The sequence below is a fragment of the Myotis daubentonii genome, chromosome 9 (assembly GCF_963259705.1).
Source record: "Myotis daubentonii chromosome 9, mMyoDau2.1, whole genome shotgun sequence".
Classification (NCBI taxonomy): domain Eukaryota; kingdom Metazoa; phylum Chordata; class Mammalia; order Chiroptera; family Vespertilionidae; genus Myotis; species Myotis daubentonii.
Window position 1 is genome coordinate 40,353,593 of NC_081848.1, and position 18,373 is coordinate 40,371,965.

The 18,373-nt window shown below is 43.6% G+C and overlaps 1 protein-coding gene across 5 annotated transcripts in view; it reads right to left on the reverse strand.

Annotated features, from left to right (window-relative positions):
- UVRAG (UV radiation resistance associated) overlaps window positions 1-18,373 on the reverse strand; it is a 291,490-nt gene that overhangs the window by 228,982 nt on the left and 44,135 nt on the right. For all 5 annotated transcript variants that reach the window (XM_059708402.1, XM_059708401.1, XM_059708404.1 and 2 more), the window contains 2 exons: window positions 15,152-15,313; window positions 11,843-11,917 (listed from right to left, as the gene is read on the reverse strand). In XM_059708402.1, the coding sequence (XP_059564385.1) occupies window positions 11,843-11,917; window positions 15,152-15,313 (237 nt within the window). The remainder of the gene's footprint in view (window positions 1-11,842; window positions 11,918-15,151; window positions 15,314-18,373) is intronic.

Below are 18,373 nucleotides of genomic sequence, written 5' to 3' on the forward strand. Positions count from 1 at the left end.
CAAGCAGTATATCCCAATAGAATTTTTAATGATCTGCTGCTACAGAAGCTTCATCCACTCATTCATCAAATAGCTATTAAATAATTACTCTATACCAGGCACAGTACCAAGCACTAGGGACAAATTAGCAATGAAGAGAGACACTGTCCCTCCCCTTACACAGTTTACATTGTAATAAGAAAAAGAGATGAGCAAATGGGCAATCCTATCTAATAAAAGGGAAACATGGTAATTGGCGTACGACCGCTACCCTTCCCATTGGCTAATCAGGGTGATATGCAAATTAACTGCCAGCCAAGATGGCGGCCGGCAGCCAGGCAGCTTAAACTGCACATGAGGCTTGCTTGCTTCAGTGACAGAGGACTGCAATGTTCCCCGCCTGCCTTGCCAGCCTCTGAGCCTACAGTTTGAAACATAGTTACAAATATAGAAGCTAAAAAAAACCCCAGAAACCAGCTTTCAGCGAGCTGGGATCTCAGAGCTGGAGTTGATACAGAGTTTTGATTATAGAACCTAAACAAACCAGATACCTTCTTTCAGCAGCAGAGGTCTCAGAGCTGGAGCCAGGCTAAAGCTGGCCCAGATTAAAAAAAAAGAAAAAAGAAAAAAAGGAGCGGTTGGGAGCTTCAGTCACCCCCAGCCTGAAAACAGCCCTCAGCCCCTCACCCAGACTGGCCAGGCACCCCAGTGGGGACCCCCACCCTAAAGGGTATGTGACCAGCTGCAAACAGCCATCATCCCCTCATCCAGGCTGGCCAGGCACCCCAGTGGGGACCTGCACCCTGATCCAGGACACCCTTCAGGGCAAACCAGCCAGCCCCACCCATGCACCAGGCCTCTATCCTATATAGTAAAAGGATAATATGCCTCCCAGCACCGGGATCAGTGGAGCCGCGAGGCCTCCCAGCACCGGGATCAGCGTGACAGGGGGCAGCGCCCAAACCCCCTGATCACCCTGCGGCTCTGTGTGTGACAGAGGGCGGGGCCACAACCTCCCTATCCGCCCTGCTCTGTTCTCGACAGGGGAAGGTGCCCCAACCCCCTGATCAGCCCTGCTCTGTGCCTGATAGGGGGGAGCTCCCCAACCCCCTGATCGCCCTGCGGCTCTGTGTGTGACAGGGTGTGGCGCCTCAACCCCCTGATCAGCCCTGCTCTGTGTGTGACAGGGTGCAGCGCCCCAACCCCCCCGCCCCCCCCCCCACGGGCCCTGCTCTGTGTGTGACAGGGGGCGGTGCCCCAACTCCCTTATCGGCCCTACTCTGTGAGTGACAGGGGGGAGCTCCTCAACCCCCTGATCGGCCCTGCTCTGTGCATGACAGGGGGGAGCTCCCCAACCCCTTGATTGACCCTGCTCTGTGCATGACAGGGTACAGAGCCCCAACCCCCCTGATGGGCCCTGCTCTGTGCGTGACAGGGGGCAGCGCCCCAACCCCCTGATTGGCCCTGCTCTGTGCATGACAGGGTACGGAGCACCAACCCCCCTGATGGGCCCTGCTCTGTGCATGACAGGGGGTGGCGCCGCAACCTCCCCATCGACCCTGCCTTGTGTGTGACAGGGGGCAGTGCCCCAACCCCCCAATCGGCCCTACCCTGAGCGTGACTGAGGGTGGCATCGCAACCTCCCAATCTGCCCTGCTCTGTGCATGACAGGGGAAGGTGCCCCAACTCCCCAATCGGCCCTGCTCTGAGCCCAACCAGGGGCTGCACCTAGGGATTGGGCCTGCCCTCTGCCACCCGGGAGCAGGCCTAAGCCAGCAGGTCATTATCTCCCGAGGGGTCCCAGACTGCGAGAGGGCACAGGCTGGGCTGAGAGCCCCTCCTCCCCCCTGAGTGCACAGATTTTTGTGCACCGGGCCTCTAGTCAGAATATAACAGAATAAGGGTCAATCATAAGGAAAATGAAATGCAAGGTGCTATGGGGAATAAGAGGAGGATCCAAACTGGATTTAGGGGGCATTTACAGAAAAACATTCTGTGGAAATGGGATCTAAGCTAAAACTGAGACGGGTAAATTTTAGCATAAGCAAGTGATATGGTGGAGTACTTAGAAATCAGGAACCAGATCACAGCAAGACCTTATAAGCCATTCATTAATTACTCTGAAATGATCTGCATGAAGAAGGGACATGACCAGCATTGTTAGCATAATAAATCTGGCTATAAAGAACCAGGAAAGAAGATATTTAGTAGGCACCATCAGTAGTGATTCAAATAAGTGATTTTTAAAAAGGGGATGGGGTCCAACATGACTCCCTGTTCTCACTTGAGAAAATGGATGGATAGCAGTACCATTCACTGAACTAAGGAACACACAGAGGAGGGTTATTTTGAAAGGGGGAGGGGAACTGAGCTCAGTTTGGGACCTATAGAGTGTTGTGAGTCTGAAACATGCAAGCAATCTGACACAAGTCTGGATGTATGGAAATATAGACTGGAGACGTAGATTTGGGAGGAGTCTGAATCATCCAGAAAGAATCCTATATAATAAAGAGGTGATATGCAAATTGACCATCACACCCTTGCACAAGATGGCCATGCTCACGTGGTCACAAGATGGTCACCCCCATGTTGTCACAAGATGTCTGCCACAAGATGGCCGGCAGGGGAGGGCAGTTGTGGGCAATTAGCCTAGCAAGGAAGGGCAGTTAAGGGCGACCAGGCCAGCAGGGGAGGGCAGTTGGGGGAGATCAGCCCAGCAGGGGAGGGCAGTTGGGGGCAATCAGCCCGGCAGGGGAGGGCAGTTGCGGGCGACCGGGCCGGCAGGGGAGGGCAGTTGGGGGTGACCGGGCCAGCAGGGGAGGGCAGTTGGGGGCGATCGGGCTGACAGGGGAGCAGTTAGGGGCAATCAGGCAGGCAGGTGAGCGGTTGGGAGCCAGCAGTCCTGGATTGTGAGAGGGATGTCCGACTGCCGGCAGTCAGACATCCCCCGAGGGCTCCCATACTTGAGTGGGTGCAGGCTGGACTGAGAGACACCCCACCCCAGTGCATGAATTTCGTGCACCGGGTCTCTAGTATGTTAATGTGAAGACAAAAGGCCCAAGTAGAAGCCTAAGGACAGTAATTTAAGGGCTCCACCGAAAGCTTTCCCTCGCAGGCCTATCTGTCAGTGTTCTATTTTATTCTTAAAACCGTAAGTAAACTTTGCAAATAGTCCTTCCACTTACTTAAATAGAATTAGAAATTATAATGGGCAAGAAAAAAACAACAACAATGGCTCGTTCTACTACTTAAACACATTTTCAGATGCAATGCATGTACTTAAAAAAATATATAGTATTTATTTATACAACTACTCCTAAAATAGCTACCTGATGAATCAACAGACAGCCTGTGTTCCTATGTGTATATGTTTATTTGGACACTAATACACTTTTAAGTGTCAGCCAAGTTAAAACTGAGAAAAATTGTGCAAGTACCTCTGTCAAGCACCTTCTAGCCTTGGACACCCCCCTGCCTCTGAACTCTGATGAAGCCCAGATGGTGAGCTATTAAGGAGGGAGGCAAGATGTCTTCTTAGACACTGAACTGGAGCTAAAAATGTGTATTCCCCTAGATTTGGTCTAAGGTTTGAGACAACAGAGAATGTTTTCCTCTCCCTCAAAGCAGTAAGAAGCAGTGAGAATAAGAATAATGTTATTAAGCAAAGGTATACAGATCCTGAAACTAAAATCAATTCTTTTTATTTATTTTTTAAATAATTTTAATTGGTTTTGAGAGAGAAAAGAAGGGAGAGGGAAAGAGAAACATGGCCTTCTGCACACCCCCTACCAGGGATCAAACTCACAACCCAGGCATGTGCCCTGACTTGGAATTGAACTGGCAACCTTTTGGTGCACTGGACAATGCCCAACCAACTGAGCTACACCAGCCAGAGCTCTTTATTTATTTTTATTATTTATTTTAGTTTAGTTTAGTTAAAATCAACAGGGATACATTCTTGTTCATAGTTCAGTGTTTCAAACAACCCTCAAAAAAGAATCACATTCGTAGTCACACACTACAAGTCTGAAGTGGACTGACTGTCATCAATGCCACTCTCTGGCATGAGGACTAAAAGTGACCCTGCTAAAGTAGCCATACCTTAAGTGAAAAGTATCCTATATAATAAAAGGGTAATATGCAAATTGACCCTAACAGAAGAACCACTGGGAATGACTGGTCACTATAACACACACTGACCACCAGGGGGCAGATGCTCAATGCAGGAGCTCCCACAGGGGGAGCTCTGCTCAGCCACAAGCCAGGCTGCCAGTACAGTGGTGGTAGCGGTAGCCTCTCCCACCTCCTCAGCAGTGCTAAGGAAGTCCAACTGCAGCTTAGGCCTGCTCCCCGCTGGCAAGTGGACATCCCCCGAGGGCTCCCGGGCTGGCAGAGGGATGTCTGACTGCCAGCTTAGGCCCAATACCCCGGGGAGCCTGAGGGGTCTCAGATTGCAAGAGGGCACAGGCCAGGCTGAAGGTTCCCTCCCACCCCCCCACCCCCGAGTGCACAAATTTTTGTGCACCGGGCCTCTAGTATTCTAGAATAGAGATAGCAACCATGTGATTCTAGTAGATTTCAGCAACCCATGGAAAAATATTTACTAAGTAAAGTATATTTACTAACTAAATCCTAGGATTATAAAAATGAGACAGAACCTCAGTTCTACATGAGCTAATGCCCTAATAGGAAGAAAGATGTATACACAAATGACTACAACTGTGAGAGAAGAGACAAGTGAGAGGGGAAGAAAAGGCAATAGTGACATCATGTTAACTAGCATTAGTGGAAAGATTTTTTAATGAAAGAAAGGGATTCCCAGCTTTGTAGAACAGTTTAAACTGAAACTAGCAGAGGGGGGGAAATGGTCAAGAATGCCCTCACCACAAATCTAAGCAAGAATAATAAAAACTAGTTTTCAAAATTGTAAACTAAATAAAAATTTAAACTCTCTGAATTCCCTAGTGAGGACGAGTCAAGCTGTTTCTATTTACTTTTCAAGAATCTAAAATGTCTATATGAAGAACCATGCTTGTCTTTGAATCTTCCAGTATTAAAATTCTGAAAAGCTCAAAAATTGTGCTAAGAAGACAAGAGCCTCCAAATTCATAACAGGAAACATGGCATTTTCCCAGATTATTCTCTGGCTTCAATGAAGAAAGAGAATGGGGACCACACTGCAGCAGCGGGATTTATAAATATGAATTACAGGATAAGATGATTTTCCAAACATCTGTCAGAAGTTAATTTGATCCAAGAGAAAAGGGGAGGAAAAAAAGACTCAGAGGGAAGCCAAATATAGTGACTAATACCTGGAACTTATGTGGACTTCAGAGAGTTGATGGCCTCATGGGCATTGCATGCCCACTCTACAATAATAAATACCCAAAGCCTGTACAATTTCTATCACTCAAAGCACGTTCCCGTGTACTCTCTCATTTTATTCTCATAATGCACAGAGTGGATATCTCCGGTTAAATATAAAGGTAGAGACTTGGTACTGTGACATGCTATCTGAACCAGGAAGAAATGTAGAGATGCCGTGGAGCATAGTGGTTGAGAGAAGAGGCCTTTGAATAAGTCGGATCTTACTAGCTATGTAATCTTGGGTCAGTAATTTAATGTTCTCTTCTAGGGTACTTTACCTATAAAACGATGATATAATACCTTGTAGAGTTGTCACATAGATTAAATAAAAACAAGTGAAGTAGCTTGTATAGTATCTGATATAAAGTAGGCACTCAGCAAATGAAAACTAGCAATAGTCGATTCCAAAAGCTCTATACCTACCTGGTGTAATACTGTAACTAGGCTATCACATCAGCTCAGAACATTCAGAAACAAAGTTTTACCCTGGATGTAAACTGAGCTCATAACTACCTAGATGTTTTATAACAAAGCAGTCAGCTATTAGAAACTGCCCCGAGGCCTAACTGGTTTGGCTCAGTGGGTAGAGCGTCGGCCTGTGGACTGAAAGGTCCCAGGTTCGATTCCAGTCAAGGGCATGTACCTTGGTTGCAGGCACATCCCCAGTAGGAGGTGTGCAGGAGGCAGCTGATCGATGTTTCTAACTCCCTATCCCTCTCCCTTCCTCTCTGTAAAAAATCAATAAAATATAAAAAATTTTTAAAAAAAGGAAACTGCCCCTGAGGATTTGTCTAGTCTTTGTTCCTTGCATTTTGTAATAGGGGAGAGGGTGGCTACAAAGAAAACTGAATAGGATATGTGTAGGAATGAGCTATTTTTATGATTTTCCAACTTTTGCTTGAGACCTGTACAGAAATTATACCAGCCGTGGGCAAACTACGGCCCGCGGGCCGGATCCGGCCCGTTTGAAATGAATAAAACTAAAAAAAAAAAAAAAAAGACCGTACCCTTTTATGTAATGACTAGGGGCCCGGTGCACGAAATTCGTGCACTGGGTGTGTGTGTGGGGGGAGTGTCCCTCAGCCCAGCCTGCCCCCTCTCACATACTGGGAGCCCTCAGGCGTTGACCCCCATCACCCTCCAATCACAGGATCGGCCCCTTACCCAGGCCTGACGCCTCTGGCTGAGGCGTCCGGCCCGGGCAGCGGGGACCCACAGCTGCAGTGGCCCCACGATCGTGGGCTTCGCTTTAGGCCCAGGCAAGGGACCCCTAGCTCCTGGGACTGCCAGCTCCGACCATGCCCAGCTCCCATCACTGGCTCCACCCCTACTTCCTGCTATCACTGGCCAGGGTGGAAAAGGCGCCTGATTCTCCGATCATGGCTGGGGGGCAGGGCAAAGGCGGCCCCAGGGCCGCCTTTGCCCTGCCCCCCAGCTCTTAGCTCCCCCCTGGGTTTCCGATCACTGTCAGTGGCAGGGGGCTTCTTCCTGCTTTCCCTTTCGCCTCCCTGCATTGTGCCTACATATGCAAATTAACCGCCATCTTGTTGGCAGTTAACTGCCAATCTTAGTTGGCAGTTAATTTGCATATAGCCCTGATTAGCCAATGAAAAGGGTAGCTCGTACGCCAATTACCATTTTTCTCTTTTATTAGTGTTGATATTTACTTTGAATTTATATTAGTTCACACAAACACTCCATCCATGCTTTTGTTCCGGCCCTCCGGTCCAGTTTGTGGCCCTTGAGTCAAAAAGTTTGCCCACCCCTGAATTATGCCATAGCTCTTTCTCTGTTGTTAAAACATAGGCTGCTTGTGACACTTAATCCCTCCTTCTGGATGCTTGTGTACCGCGTGGAATGTGCTTTGGAAACAAGTTAGCATCCATTAATTTGATTAGCAAGAGGAAATAGCCATTTTTTAAATTTCGCAGTCCCATAAAGTTAACTAAATGGAAATCTCTTAACTTTTCTAGGTTTCAGCATCTTTATCCTGAAAACGAAAATACTAATAACTAAGTTTCTATAAGTTAAAGAAGATATCTCAAGTAATCACAATCACAGTTAATCAAGTTAAAAGATGGAAGAAACCTAAAAAAGAAATCGAATGATAAAAATCATCTATCCGTCACTTTTACACAAGTGGCACGTATAATGAAGAAAATGCATTTCTAGAAATAGAGAGAGGTGTTCTGATCCTGGCTCTGCCATTAAATGGTCCTGATATCTTGGCCATTCATTTATTCTCCAAATACTTATACTATACCTATTCGATGCCTGCTACTGATACCACTAAAACTGCTAATAGAGGCTTGACCTTCCTCACAGGCTATTTTTAGGATGGGTGAAATAATTTATAGGCAAATTCTTAAAGTTAAGAGCTTTGAAAGTATGTAGTGATTTTATACTATTATATATTACATATATATGATATTACTATAGTTTTGTCCAAGCTATATTCTATAGCATAAAACATATTTGCCATGTCAGGCTCAAGAGCTCATGAGACTTCCTGAGCCTCAGTTTCTGCATCCATGAAATAAAGGTGTTGAACTGGATAACTCTGGTATTCCCCCAGCATTTAATAGATAATTAGATATTCTTACTTTTGAGATGAGAAACCTAAAGCTAAGAGAGGTTAAATGATTTGCTCAAGGAACACATTCAGTACCAGAACAAAACTGGGATTCAGGTTTCCTACTTTTCAAAGGTATCACAACTTGGAAAATTTTAAATAACGGACTTTTCCTTTGTCCAGGCTCTCAGACTATGAAACTTGCTGCTGTCCCTAAATCTTCCATCTCAGCTTGACTATTCACTTGAGATCATCAAGTGATATGGCTGTATTTGTGAAATTAATCACCAAATTGCCATTTCAATCTCCTAAACTTCATTCCAAAAAGATTTGATCCTTTTAACTTGGATTCTACTCCTTTATTAAAATGAGAAAGCACTGCCATCTACTGGATGCTGAAGACATTGCTGTTATATATTTTAGTCTGAGGAAAGAATTCTTACCAATCTAATGCTTTTTGTACTTTGTCAATAACCCAATATTTAGTTATTATGACAGTACAAGTTACATAACAATAAAACTCCAAAAGTTTGGGCTGGATGTAAAGTAGGCTGAGAGAGAGAGATAGCATCCCCTCAAGATTTTTAATCTCAAAATTATTTTTATGGCCCTGACCGGTTTGGCCCAGTGGATAGAGCATCAGCCTGCGGACTCAAGGGTCCCAGGTTCGATTCCGGTCAAGGACATATACCTCGGTTGCGGTCACATCCCCAGTAGGGTGTGTGCAGGAGGCAGCTGATCGATGTTTCTCTCTCATCGATGTTTCTAACTCTCTATCCCTCTCCCTTCCTCTCTGTAAAAAAATCAATAAAAATGTATTTTTAAAAAAATTACTTTTATGGTAGTCTTAAATACATCAAGCCTTCACCTGTATCCATTAACAATTTTTTATTGAGCACCCACTGCAGGCCAGGCACTGAAAAGGACACAATGTTGACAGAATGATAAGCATTATAAATGTAGCCCCTCCCTCTTATCAAAAGGTTTAGTGCCTAGTGAACAGCAATTCCCATTTATTACTGAACTCCATTCATGTGCCAGGCTTATAATATATACACTATCATCTTTAATCCTCAAAAACAGCTTATGATGAGATAGAAATTATCTCCATTTGTAGATGAGGACACAAACACAGACATAGCTCAATTTGTCCAAGATCACTGTCATAGGTAAGCAGCAGTAGTGCCTGAAATTAAACAATTCAATCTGACTGCAAAACCCATATCCTTAATCACTAGGAGTGTGCATTCACCCAGGTAGTTGTCAGCATCCGCCTAAAAGGAAGTCTTTGTCAAAAGGAAATTCAGGCAAAGATAACCTTACATGTCTGTATTAAAGCCACAACTCCTGAACTTGGATCTGAAAGGTCCAGCTTATTGGATAAAAAGCTGGCCCAATAGCCTCTCATTCCACCCTATCCCACCAGTTGCCAGCCTAGCAGTTAAATCCATCTACAAAACATCTCAACTGGCCACCTAACTATTTATCAACCACCATCCACCCCAACTTCAAGTTACAGCAATGTTCCTCTTATAGTCCCCAAACATTTGAAAGAGCACCTATTCCTAAGGTCTTTTAAACTGATTTAAGGTTCTGCTGTGATTCACCTGCATTATCTGTAAGACACAAATAATTGATATCAAAATAATTTTTCAAACTAAACCTATCTGTAAATTAGTGCTCTCTGGAATACATGCAGTTTTATCTCAACTAAAACATGCAATTTAATCTCCTTAACTAAAAGAATGTGAATATGTGTCTAATACTTTTGTAGCCCACAGTACCCATCAGATAATAATATATACTAGTATATATATTGGTCTCTGACCCCAGTTATTGGCACAGAGCTCCTGAAACCCTTGTAATTCCCCTAAGTCAGTAGTCGGCAAACTCATTAGTCAACAGAGCCAAATATCAACAGTACAACGATTGAAATTTCTTTTGAGCCAAATTTTTTAAACTTAAACTATATAGGTAGGTACATTGTTATTAACTTAATTAGGGTACTCCTAAGCTGGCCTTTACTAAAAATGTCCTCAATCTGATTGAGGTACGTTCACTGAGGTCGACCCCTTCCAACTCTCCCATCCACACTCATCTTGTATACTTGTTTCGTCTATCTCCTTTCGTTCATCCTCTCTGTATGTCCAAACCATCTCAACATACCTTTCTCAATCCTCGACACTACATCTTCTTTCACTCCACAACGTTCCCTGTACGTGCGCGCCCGCACGTGGTATTTTGTGGAAGAGAAACACTCAAGGGGCCAAACAGCCACATGTGGCTCGAGAGCGGTGGTTTGCCGACCACTGCCCTAAGTGATAAGTGCCTAAAAAGCATCTTTTGTTCTAATATTTGGCTCCCAATACAGGGCTCCTGATAGCCTTGTAAATCTCCTGGGTGAGAGGAGTATCTTTTGTTCTAATGAGGCAATAATGAGTGGCTCCTGGATGAGGGCTGGTCACCTGAAGGACCAAGCCACGCTTAGAAGCTTGGAGTTTTCAGCCCTGCCCCCCGCTCCATTCTCTTGAGAAAGAAGAAGGGTTGAAAATGGAGTTAATGATCCATCATGCCTACGTGATGAAGCCTCCTTAACGCCCCAAAAGTACAGAGTTCAAGTTGGCCAACACATACACACTGGGATGGCGACGTGCCCCAGCTCCACAGGGACAGAAGCTCTGCGCTCAGGGCCTCTCAGACCTCCCCCTATGCATCTCTTCCATCTGGCTGCTGCTCTGTTTCCTTTATGAAACCCTTTAATAAAGTAACAAATGTGTTTCTATGTAGCCACTCCAGCAAATTAATCGAACCCAAGGAGGGGTCATTGGAATCTTGGATCTATAGCTGGTTGGTCAGAAGCACAGTTGACAACCTGGTATTGTAACTGACATCTGAAGTGGGGGTAGGCAAGGGCAGTCTTGTGGCACTGAGCCCTTACCCTGTGGTAGGTGGTGTGAGAATTGAGTTCAATTGCAGGACATCCAGCTGGTGTCACAGAGAATAAGTTGTTGGTTTAGGAAAAAAACCTCCACACAATGGGTGACCAGAAGTGTCAAAAGTGAAGTGGGAATACTAAAGGAGATACAGAGCGAAGAGAAACACAGTAGCAAAGAACCGAGTTTTTCTCCACAACAGGAGGGAAAGACTGTTGCTTTTCCCTTTCAGTGCCTAGTTTAATAATTGGCATACAGCCTGGCCAGGGTGGCTCAGTGGTTGAGCATCAACCTAAGCATCAAGAGGTAATGGTTCGATTCCCAGTCAGGACATGTGCCCGGGTTGCAGGCTCGATGCCCAGTGTGGGGTGTGCAGGAGGCAGCCAATCAATGATTCTCTCATCATTGATGTTTCTCTCTCTCTCTCTCCCTCCCTCTCCCTTCCTCTCTGAAATCAATAAAAACATATTTCAAAGGGCAGGAGCAAGACAAAGATCAAAGATGTATTAGGCAGGGTCTCCAGAGAAAGGGTTTCCATGTAAGGGAAAGATAGTAGGTACTTAATAAATATAGATTATCTTCCCTCTCCTTTCTCTAATTGTCTTTAGAAATAGAGATAGCATTGGCTATAATATAACTTGACTCATAGTTTCTTAAATGTATTGAAAGTTCTAAACAATATCTGAAACATTTAATAAAATTGTTATTGCATTTAATCAAAATTCACTATTCTTTGCTAATCCCCAAAGAACTATATAGAATAAGAAAAAGCAGTTCCATTTCCTTAGAGGAAAATGAAGATAATCTAGATTTAGAAAAGATTAATTGGGGTGGTTATAAAATAAGGTTTCATTTTAAAGAGATTCCCCCTAAGCCACACTAAACAACAAATTTACAATACTTACAACATGATTCTGTTTACACCGCGTTTTTCCTTATAAGCCAAGGCATACCCACACTAAACAAAACTAGCACTTGGAAAAGCTCTTACCTTATGTTCAAATGGAGCACCATAGTAGCCATCATTCAGCCCAAATATTATTTCATTTTGGTTGCGGGCGTGAATCTAAGAGAGGAGGAAAACATACTATTAGTTCCTCTCATTTCAATCAAGTTTTAATATGACTGGAGAATGACAGTTACAACAGGATACTTCAGTGCTGAAAAACAGGCTGGCTCTATCTAATAAGCCGGTAGAAAACACATCACTATCATTGGACCAGGTAATCTACCAAGGCTTCCCGCTTTAGTCAAAAGCCTCACAAACCATCACATGAGATCCCGGGCACCATCATTCACATGTATTTTCCACAAACACTTCTTGAGGTTGTTATGGAGAGACTATTCTTAAAGCACAGGGATTCAGAAGCTGATAGCATGTATTCTCTTATCTCAAAGAAAACACAATCCAGTTAGTCTATAAGAGCACCTTAAAACATAAAGCCCTAGGAAAAAATAAAAGATGAATATTTTCAAAGAGTGTTTAAAAATAATACCTAATCCCTATAGTCTTTAAATGTCTGCTTAATTATTGTTTGCATACCATTCTCCTTCAAATGCAACTGATTTGAGTTTTAGTTAATGCCACCACAAATTAACCTTCACCTGAAAGGTAGGAAGGTTAAAACTTTAGAATTTAAGAATTAAGATAAAAACTGCTCATAATAGCATAAAGTATCCAATTGTGAAACATGAAAATAGATTTAATTACTTGATAAATGCAGAAATCAGTGGAACTGAAAATAATAACAATAAAGATATTCAATGAGACAAAATACAGTTTTTTGGAAAAAATAATAAAATTGGTAAATCTCTAGTCAGAATGATCCTAAGAGAAGACAGAAATTACCAACAGCAAGAATAAAAGAAGAAAGAATCACTATAGCCTACGCACATACAACACAAGAATCAACCAATGAAAACATAAATAAGTGGAACAACAAATCAATCCCAATATTTCTCTATCTATCTATCTCTCCCTCCCTCTCTCTTTCTAAAATCAATCAATAAATAAATTTTTAAAAAGAAATCTTACCACCCAGATGACTTCACTAAAGAATTCTGTCAAACACTTGTGAAATAAATAACAATTCTACACAAATTCCAACTCTATGACCTATAGCCCTGCAACTCTAATGTTAAGAAGCATCATCCTCACCCTAGCCAGTATGGCTCAATGGATAGAGCGTTGGCTCGCGGACCTAAGAGTCCCGGGTTTGATTCCAGTCAAGGGCATGTACCCGGCCCAGGCCCTGGTCAGGCTTGTGCAGGAAGCAACTAATTAATGTGTTCCTCTCACATCGATGTTTCTCTCTGTCTCTCCCTCTTCCTACCATTCTCTCTAAAAATCAATGGAAAAATAGCCTGGGGTGAGGAATAACAAAACAAAAAAAAAAGGGGGAAACACCGTCCTCCACAAAATGAAGATACTTTCAGAAGAAAAATAAACAAGTGCTTAGCATCAGTCGTAACCACAGTGAGCCAACTAGACAGCTGTGGGGAGACAGGCAGGGCGTGTGCTCCAGTGCAGGGCCTGGCAGGCCAGCATAAATGCAACAATTATCATAGGAAGCTTTCTGGTCCTGAAAGAGAGCAGAGAGGCCCAACCTAAAGTCATTATCTTACCATTTCTGATTAAGACCAGCCCTAAAACAAAGGGGTAAAATACAAAAGTAAAGAAGATTAAGGATTTGCAGCCGGTTAGAATGTGCAGCAGGTAAGGAAACATCTATCACATGCACTGTTCTAATCACTACGGAAGGACACAAAATAAATAAAGCATGGTAAGTCAAACGAGGACAGACATTTCTCTAACCTGAATATGTAGAATTAAACTGTTTCTTTAAAAGAAACACACACCACAGAGTATATGGTAAATAAAATATTAAGAAACATCAGGATGCCCAGCCGGTGAGCCTCAGTGGTTGAGCGTCCACCTATAAACCAGGAGGTCATTGCTCAGTTCCCGTCGGCAGGGCACAGGCCTGGGTTTCGGGCTCGGTGCCCAGTGGGGGGCGTGCAGAAGGCAGCCAATGAGTGACTCTCTCTCATCATTGATGTTTCTATTTTTCTTTCCCTCTCCCTTCCTCTCTGAAATCAATAAAAAATATATTTTTAAAAAAGAAACATCAGGGATATTTGTAGATATGACTAATGTTTTAGGGTTACAGTAGTCCCATAGGTATCACAAAATAGAAATGGCATTCACCCCAAGGCGAAGTGGGTGACTACCATGACGACATGCATGTAAGTGTGCTACGGCACAGAGAGAATGGGTTTTAAGTTGGCCAGGTCTGGGTTTAAACCTTAGCTCAGGGAGCTGTGTGATCTCGAGCAGTTTCTTAAACTCCCTGAGGACCAATTCTCCCATCTGGGAAATCGGGGCAATAATATCGACCTTCACAAGTTGCCATCAACATTAATTGTAATAACCTATGTCTGGTGTGGCAAACAGGTTTCACTTCCTATGCAGTTCTAACGTGTTGCTGGTTGCACCTAGGAGCACCGTGTTACCGTGTTAGAAGGAATTATGGAGCGACGCCTGGGCCTGGCGAGATGAGCACCTATGCCCATCATTCCCAGGAACGGGGAGCAGATTGTAAGCCAGGCATTTGTCGTCCCTGCCCCCAATAAACAGTAAGTAGCTCTTCTTATTCCCAGCTCTATGGTCATAAAAGAAGGTGTTTAATTGTATGTTCCTTATTTTCAACTTAATTTTCAGATTCTAGGGGGAGAACATCCAATAAGACAGAAGAAGCCTTGTGCTATGAGAAAGCATACTCGAAAGAAAGAGGAAGGAAGGAAGGGGAGGGGAGGGGAGGAAGGAAGAAGAAAGAAAAGGAAAAAAAGAGAAGAAAAGAGGGGGAGGGGGAGGGGGGCGGGGGGAGGGGGGAGGGGGGAGGGGAGGGGGAGGGGGGAGGGGGGAGGGGGGAGGGGAGGGGAGGGGAGGGGAGGGGAGGGGAGGGGAGGGGAGGGGAGGGGAGGGGAGGGGAGGAAAGGAATCCTTGCCCTGGCTGCCAGCTCAGTTGGATGGAGCATCATCTCATCCTCCAAAGGCTGCGGGTTTGCTCCCTAGTCGGGGCCTGGGCAGAGGGCGGCAGCCAGTAGTTGTTGTTTTTTAATCCTTAAATTAGCAGATTAGGGTCCTTCTCCACAAATTTCTTCAATTAAAGGTTGAAGTCAAGGTTCAAATTTCTCTAATTAAGTAAACAATCTTTAAATGTGGAATCAGAAGAATCAACATGAAGCTAAAGAGGTGAATGCAGAGAAGAGAACCACTTGGAACTGCAGCCTCAGTTACCTGCTGCCCCAAGTACTTCAGCCCGTCCAGGCAGACTTTCCACTCAATCAGCAGCTGGTAGGCGGCCTCCTTCCCCCCCCATATCTTCACCACGAAACAGGACACAGAGGTATCAAGGCGGTCGGGCATTAATCCAAAATCGAGACTCCGCCACGTTGGATTCTGTTGATGGAAATGAAAACATGCCTGAGAAAGACTCTAACTTGTTTCCAGTTATTTCAATTGGGTTGGGATCATTTTGTTTGTAAAAAACCAAAGACCTCATAAATATATTAAATTGCCAGCTTAAGTGAATCAAAAAGACATTCCAATTAGCAGGACAGGGGTGATAATGGTATTTTTAAATTTCTCTTCTTATTTATTATAGTCATTAAAAGGAGCATATAGTCTTAATCTCATTAGTACGGCTTCCTATGGTAATTCATTTATCTATTCATTAAGCAATTAAGACACAATTATTAAGAAAAGAAATATAAACAATGCCTCAAAGTAACACAAATCTGTTGGCTTCAAACCTCTATTTAAGTAATTCTATTGTTCCATTAAAAGTTCAACAACAGAATGATGCAAAGGCTACACAGTAGCACAGGAGGGAATAATAAACTTTCAAGTGTGAGAGTGAACCAGGGATCTTTTCTGTCCAAGAAAGGAGCTCGCCACCATCGTAGGCTCCGCCATTTCGATATGACCTTCAGGTTCTCAGGGGGCTGCCACCTTAGGCTCCGCCTCACCCCGCCCCTTCGTCTGAATTAGCCAATCGTGCAACAATGTGAATCCTAGCTCTGAGCCCTGACCAATCAAGTCAGAGTCAGAGTCAGAATGAGGGGCAGGGCAGACCCGCATCAGGAAATAAAGCCCCAAAGGAAAATCACGGCAACTGCGCTCCTCTGCGCAGGAGTAAATCTCCTGCCGATCCACTTTCGAGCGTTTGTCTCATTCCCTCACCGCTTACGAGCATTTCTAACAGGAGGAACAGGAGAAAGACATCACGGAGGCTATGAAACTTGGCTACTAAAGCACAAGTAGGATTTTACCTGGTTACAGTAAGGAAGTCCAGGCAAAGGACACAAGATAAACAAGGCTCGGGGTGTGAAACAGGGAGTGGGGTCAGGGAACTAAGGCAACTGCTGGCGCACACAACACAAGAGAGTCGGACACAAAGCTGGAGAGATAAACAGGGGACTAAACGGAAAGATATTTTATGCCTTGTCACGGAATCAGTCCTTTACTGGGTGTAAGATGTGGGGCCACTGAAAGGTTTTAAGGTTAATGAACATGCAACAACATGGATGAATCTCACAAATGTGACATGTATAAGCAAAGGAAAATATACCATATTTTCAAAAACTAGCAGAACTAATCTGTGGTGCCAGAAGTCAGGATAATGGTTCTCTTTGGGAAGTAGTAGTAACTAGAGGGAGAACACAAGAGGTGCTGATAATGTTCTATTTATTGTTCTGATTACATTGATCTCATTGAAAAATCAACAGGCTCTTATTATTTGTGCCCTTTAATGTGCTGTGTCTCAACAAAACACAATAAAACTAATTTTTAAACGACCAAATAATGGGGGAAATACTACATCTTACAAATCAAATTATGGTATCTCTTCATGATGTAATTTTAGGCCCTAAAGCTAAAGAGCGGGAGTTGGAGGACCTTCCTGGCCTTCACATTGCACCACATGAAGAGGCAGCCATTCCCTCGCCTCTGTAAGATCCCCCTCAACAAAAGTGACATGCTCTAGAATATCTTCTGTAATAATAAAAGCATAATATGCTGCAAGGGAAGCCCAGGTCCCGGGTGCCAGAGGGAAGCCGATGCCGGCAGCCAGGGGAAGGAAGGCCTACTCTTGCACAAATTTCGTGTATTGGGACTCTAGTACCATAATATAATTTCAAAATCTCAATGTCACTGAGATTTTGTTAACTTTCCCAAAAGTTTGGAGGGTATGGCGAGCTGAAGCTAGAGACATTGAAGTTGAACTACACATTCACCAGTAATTATTTTATGCCAAATATATCTGAGAAGAAACCATCACTCAAGACGTAACTTGCAGACACATCTCCACAATCTAACCTGTCCAAGGATTGTTCTTGTTACTCAATACAACAGACACTGATAGGCCTTCTCTAAAGAAAGCATGCACTGGGACATTAGAAAATAGAAAAAGGGGGTCCTTGTCTATCAGATGCTCCTAATTTTGTGTGGCCTGTAACTGTATCCCTTCTAAAATCTTACTCTTACGTGATCCAGCCTTTCGCTACCTCCTCCTATTTCCCCAGGTCATTTCCCCTGCTGTCCTGTCCTCAGTCCCCTTGCCTCTGTGTCATATTTGCCGCAAAATCTCAAGCCACACACACTCACCCACTTCAGCCACACTAACTCCTAAGGCATTTCTTGAAAACCTCAACTACACTCCTGCTTTTGTACTTTCCTGTTTCTTGGCCTGGAACCTATGTCTCTGTGCATTTTCCCCCCACATAGATACATAACTTGTTCCCTCACTTTGTTAAGGTGTCTGCTAAACAGTATCTTTTTTATTATTACCATAGGAAAACAAGCAACCCCACCCCTGCCAGGTACCCCCTTTTGCTGCTTTATTTTACTCAATATTTGTATTTATTACCATTTAACATATTCCGATTTATCAATTCTAACATGTACTTTTCTTCACATTGTAAGATGAATTCTGATTTTAGAAATGCTAAAATCAATATGGTCCTATAATATTTGACCAGCAGGTGGCAGTCATCAGATAGCTCTACATGCACAACCTTAAAAATAGCTGTAGATAATATCAATTCTTTCAAGTTAGGCACAGCCTTGGCACTAGCTGTGCTGAGTTTAAGTGCCATTTAAAATATTTATTGATTTAGACTTTAAAAAATCCTGTATATAATATCTATAAAAAGTTTAAATTCAAAAGATTAAGGAATTAAGTGGGTCACAAGAAAATGGAATAAAGAGAATTCTCTCAGACTGCTGGTGAGAGTGTAAATAAAACAATAATTTTGAAAAACTGGAAATATACATTAAAGCTGATCCCTTGCATATTCCCAGCAAGTCCATTCCTAGATATATAACCAACAAAAATGAATACATACTTTCAACCAAAAGATACACACAAGAAAGTTCATAGCAGCACTAATCTTAATTCAAAACTAGAAACTAACCAAATGCCCATCAACAGAAGAATGGACACATTCTGGTATAGTCACA